Here is a 5,822-nt window from a genome sequence, read left to right as displayed (position 1 = left end):
CTAGCTAGCCATGGTTCTAATGATGGAATCGCAATGCGAGTATTTTATGTATTTCCCTGCGGTTCCCATCACGGACCTGTCGGACCCGTCAAAATACCGAACTCTCCCCCGGCGCAGTCACCTCTACCTCGGCGAAACGGTACAGTTCTTGCTAGTCCTGCGGTCCAGAGATGGAGCGTCGGGCTCGAGCGGGACAAAGGGAAGCGAGTCAGGTGACAGCGGTACCCGGGCTTGGAAGGAGCTGGTACGGTCCCTCTCCGCTGTAGCAAGTGTCTGCCCCGGAGAGAGCCGACATCGCTCCCAACTTCACCCCCACGAGTTCCAGAGAAGCTACAGCGATGACTGTGTAGACGAGGATCCAGACGACGTTGACTTTGAAGCGGGAACAGTCCACACAGCCAGAAGGGAGTCAAGGAACCGAGGTTTCAGAGAATGCAAGCCGCTTCTCATACACAATAATACGGGGCGTGATGGACGGCAGTATCGGCGCGCACCGGTTCAGGTAATATGAAATTATGAATGACAGTAGTCATAATTGGAGGGAACAATGGCACAATGATTGGACTATACTCATAACAACTAGCTAATACCGTATTGAGTGTTATAATAGGCTACGTGTACACCTGCTGTGTAAAATAGGAAGTGCTGACATTTCCTGAGCATATAAGAAAGTGCAACGCTCGTGCAGCAGAAGTACAAATGTAAACCACAAGTCAACCAGACCTTTTTTTAAACATCCTGCAAGCACTGACCTATGACAGTTGGAACAAGCCAAAATACTGTTTGACAGTAGAACTGGGTTCAAATACTTTTTGGAATAATTTCAAATAACCTACTTGGTACTTGATTGAGCATGCCTGTTGCAATGGAACCAATAGAACAGTTCCAAAAATGTAAAGCCAGCCCACCTGGCACTCCAGGCAGACTAAACCAAACGCTCAAAACACTCAAAAGTATACGAAAGATTTCAAGTTGTATTTGAACCCAGGTCTGTCTGACAGACAGCTTGTTATTGTGGCAAGGAGCGCAGGTTGGTTCTAGCTACAGTCACTGTGATGACATACAAATAGACGCCTCAAACTTTCTTGAGTCTTAACCAACCAACACTTCTTTCGATTTGTCCAACCTTGACATTAAGAGAGAGGGAGAGAGAGCTTGTGTAAGGAGTATTTGCTCACACTTGCCTGTTATCAAGCCTCGCAGGACAAACAGCAATAACCTACTATTATTTTCAGACTACATTGGCAGAGAATTCAGACATACATGCCAACTCAACCTCATAGCCAAACAAATCAACTTAACCTTGAGGTGATGGCAATCGAGGGTAACAACCACCCACTATGATAGTCAATATTAAGCATGGGACAAATAGAGCAAATGAATGAGTACGTTTTTGCACACATTACTATTTGTCATATCCTCTGTGAAAGACAGATCCCTCTTTTTCTATTACATTTGACCATAATAATAGTGTACTAGCAGGTGGAGTGACTCATATCTGTATCGATAATCTATAGTGCAAATATAGAATACAAACTTTATTTGTCCCTACATCCTCCTCCTCCATTGTTTACATAATCTTTATTTCTTTCTCTTTCTCTCACTCTAACACTCTCTCACACACACTCCCCCTCCCTCTCTCACTCCCTCCCCCTCCCTCTCTCTCCCTCTTGCTTTCTAATAGTTTGTAATAGAGTATTTCTCTCCCTTCCTCTCTCTCCTAGTCACCGATGGACGAGCCAGTGGTATTGAACGAGGAGGTCATATTCCCTCTGACCGTCTCATTGGACAAACTCCCCGTCAACACACTCAAGGTCAAGGTGAGAAGTCATGCAGTGTGTGTGTCTGTGTGTGAGTGAGTGAGACAGAGAGAGAGAGAGACAGACAGAAAACAGGACAGACAGTGTCATTGTCTTTTTCTCTACTCGTCTCTCTATCCGTGTTCCCATCATATCTCCATTTCCTCCCCACTCTGTGTTGTCTCAGATTGTAGTGACTATACCCTATGCATGTTCATAACCTTGTCATAGCTTCTCTATGCATGTTTATAACCTTGTCATAACCTCTCTATTCCTGTCTATGTCAGATTGTAGTGACTCTATTCATGTTCATAACCTTGTTATAACCTCTATGCATGTTCATAACCTTGTTGTAACCTCTAGTTTCCTGTCTATGTCAGATCATAGTGACCGTGTGGAAGCAGGAGGAGGAAAAGGCAGAGATCAGGGAACATGGTTACCTCACCATCCTACAGCTGAGGAGCCCCACACACACCTTCAGACAAGACCTTAATACCTTCAAAGCCCAGGGTCAGAGTCCTACACTGCCTCTCCAGTGGCTCCGTCTGGGATGTGACTGAGAAGGATAATGATTATCTTAGATTGTAAAACATTATCTCAATTCACTGTAAGGCCTACCAAATGTGTATAGGACTACACACTTAAAATACATTTTCAATATAAAGTAAAACAACGCAATTCACGATGATGAACAACTGCAATGTACATTCAGTGTAAAGTGTATTCAAAGTGACCCTCTCTATTTTTCTCCCTCTTTTTCTCCACCCGTCCACATCCCCATCACCCGTCCAGTCAGCACCACGTTGAGTGTTCTTCCTCCACCAACTGTGAAATGTCAACAGATGACTGTCTCCGGGAAGCACCTGACCATCCTCAAAGGTGGGGGAAGACTACAAAAGGGTTCTTGGCTGTCCCCATAGGAGATCCCTTTTTGGTTCCAGGTAGAACCGTTTTTAGAGACGGTTCTAAATGGAACCCAAAAGGGTTCTACCTGGAACCAAAAAGGGTTCTTCAAAGCGTTATTTTACGAGAAGAGCCGAAGAACCTTTTTAGGTACTAGGTAGCACTTTGTTTTATACGAGTGTAATACCTTTACACACTGCTACAGTGGGGCAAAAAAGTATTTATTCAGCCACCAATTGTGCAAGTTCTCCCACTTAAAAAGATGAGAGAGGCCTGTAATTTTCATCATAGGTACACTTCAACTATGACAGACAAAATTAGGGAAGAAAATCCAGAAAATCACATTGTAGGATTTTTAATGAATTTATTTGCAAATTATGGTGAAAAATAAGTATTTGGTCAATAACAAAAGTTTATCTCAATACTTTGTTATATACCCTTTGTTGGCAATGACAGAGGTCAAACGTTTTCTGTAAGTCTTCAGAAGATTTTCACACACTGTTGCTGGTATTTTGGCCCATTCCTCCATGCAGATCTCCTCTAGAGCAGTGATGTTTTGGGGCTGTTGCTGGGCAACACGGACTTTCAACTCCCTCCAAAGATTTTCTATGGGGTTGATATCTGGAGACTGGCTAGGCCACTCCAGGACCTTGAAATGCTTCTTACGAAGCCACTCCTTCGTTGCCCGGGCGGTGTGTTTGGGATCATTGTCATGATGAAAGACCCAGCCACGTTTCATCTTCAATGCCCTTGCTGATGGAAGGAGGTTTTCACTCAAAATCTCACGATACATGGCCCCATTCATTCTTTCCTTTACACGGATCAGTCGTCCTGGTCCCTTTGCAGAAAAACAGCCCCAAAGCATGATGTTTCCACCCCCATGCTTCACAGTCGGTATGGTGTTCTTTGGATGCAACTCAGCATTCTTTGTCCTCCAAACACGACGAGTTGAGTTTTTACCAAAAAGTTATATTTTGGTTTCATCTGACCATATGGCATTCTCCCAATCTTCTTCTGGATCATCCAAATGCTCTCTAGCAAACTTCAGACGGGCCTGGACATGTACTGGCTTAAGCAGGGGGACACGTCTGGCACTGCAGGATTTGAGTCCCTGGCGGCGTAGTGTGTTACTGATGGTAGGCTTTGTTACTTTGGTCCCAGCTCTCTGCAGGTCATTCACTAGGTCCCCCCGTGTGGTTCTGGGATTTTTGCTCACCGTTCTTGTGATCATTTTGACCCCACGGGGTGAGATCTTGCGTGGAGATCGAGGGAGATTATCAGTGGTCTTGTATGTCTTCCATTTCCTAATAATTGCTCCCACAGTTGATTTCTTCAAACCAAGCTGCTTACCTATTGCAGATTCAGTCTTCCCAGCCTGGTGCAGGTCTACAATTTTGTTTCTGGTGTCCTTTGACAGCTCTTTGGTCTTGGCCATAGTGGAGTTTGGAGTGTGACTGTTTGTGGACAGGTGTCTTTTATACTGATAACAAGTTCAAACAGGTGCCATTAATACAGGTAACGAGTGGAGGACAGAGTAGCCTCTTAAAGAAGAAGTTACAGGTCTGTGAGAGCCAGAAATCTTGCTTGTTTGTAGGTGACCAAATACTTATTTTCCACCATAATTTGCAAATAAATTCATGAAAAATCCTACAATGTGATTTTCTGGATGTTTTTTTTTCATTTTGTCTGTCATAGTTGAAGTGTACCTATGATGAAAATTACAGGCCTCTCTCATCTTTTTAAGTGGGAGAACTTGCACAATTGGTGGCTGACTAAATACTTTTTTGACCCACTGTATATTGTGGTGGGGGAATACTAACATTGTTGCACCTGACCGTTCTCAAAGGTAGGGAGCAGAGGGGGGCTAACTTTGTTAAACTTGGGCCATAGTGTGGTTTATTTATTTATACTCCACTTTGCATCATGCCAAATAACTCCCCTTAACTGTGTGTTGTTCACTATAATCCAAGGTTTCACATGCATTATTGTTTGAGTATAACCTATTCTATACTTAACCACAAATGCTTATGACCAGGAGTTGTTTCTGACCACCTGAAAAGAGAAACCTTTAGGCCCTCGCTGTAGCCTGTAACTGTGAGGGTAGGGGCTAAGAATATATGAGTCCGATAACTACTCTGAAGCAGAGCCAAGAGCTCCTGACTCCTGGTGAACAAAGTTAAGATTGAAACAAGGCTTAGCTGGTTTAAGGAAGTGCTTTCGCCTTTGAAGAAAGGGGTTTAGCCACAGAGAGCCACCAAACTGTATCGTAGTCCTCAGCCCAGGGCTAAGATTAATAACAACCCTCTCATGTGTAAAATCCTGTTAAGTCACTGTATTTAATTAATAAACCACCAGGGTAATCACTGACTCTCTGGTGGTACCGAGTCTGACCCAGTAATAGTGCAGGTTCATAGTTAGGTTGGGCCCATTCAAAAGCAAAGTCCCCAGCTAGCGATCATGATCCCATGTTAACAAAGCGTCTTTTAGATATTAAATCCATAAATGGGAGGGCCTGATCCTTGATAAACACTCATAGTCAGAGACGCTTTGTGAAATACAGGCCCTGGACAATAGCAGAGCTCCACCCAATGTTCAAAGGGCAAAGGGAGAGAAAAGTATTACAAATAGACAAGACCTTCTTTAATAGATCTTTAGGAAACGTGTCCCAAGTAATTAACTACACCGACAACAGTGTTATCCCTGTGTTATCACAGTGTTATCGCAGTGTTACACAATAGCTCAATAGTTTATGTAGGAGGTAGCTCTTACGTGTACATGCTGTACAGGATATTGGCTCACATATGTGGATTTATATTTACAGTATGTATAGTAGAGTACCCTTTGAAATTACCCTGAAGTTTACAGTATTGTGTATTGTCTTTATGGGATGTGGATTACATTAGTGAGGTTTGTGTATTAAGCTTGGGCAATATACCGTTCATGCCATATACCGGGTTATTTTGAAATACCGACGGAATGATTTCTAAACACTATGCCACTGCTTATAACTATTAAGTTAAAACTGCAATATGTAACTTTTTGGACAACCTGGCCAAATTCACATAGGAATGGGAGTTCTAGATATGTCATTCTCATTGAAAGCAAGTCTAAGAAGCTGTA

At 43.1% G+C, this 5,822-nt stretch overlaps 1 protein-coding gene across 1 annotated transcript in view; it reads left to right on the top strand.

Annotated features, from left to right (window-relative positions):
* The first annotated feature begins 10 nt into the window (after nucleotides 1–10).
* LOC115133326 (trafficking protein particle complex subunit 14-like) overlaps nucleotides 11–5,822 on the top strand; it is a 28,350-nt gene continuing 22,538 nt past the window's right edge. The window contains exons 1-4 of the mRNA XM_029666444.2: nucleotides 11–502; nucleotides 1,725–1,820; nucleotides 2,180–2,309; nucleotides 2,592–2,678. Coding sequence (XP_029522304.1) covers nucleotides 11–502; nucleotides 1,725–1,820; nucleotides 2,180–2,309; nucleotides 2,592–2,678 — 805 coding nt within the window. The remainder of the gene's footprint in view (nucleotides 503–1,724; nucleotides 1,821–2,179; nucleotides 2,310–2,591; nucleotides 2,679–5,822) is intronic.

Source organism: Oncorhynchus nerka, linkage group LG8 (genome assembly GCF_034236695.1).
Source record: "Oncorhynchus nerka isolate Pitt River linkage group LG8, Oner_Uvic_2.0, whole genome shotgun sequence".
Lineage (NCBI taxonomy): Eukaryota > Metazoa > Chordata > Actinopteri > Salmoniformes > Salmonidae > Oncorhynchus > Oncorhynchus nerka.
Note: the sequence above shows the minus strand (reverse complement) of the source record. Positions and strands in the feature narration are given on the sequence as shown.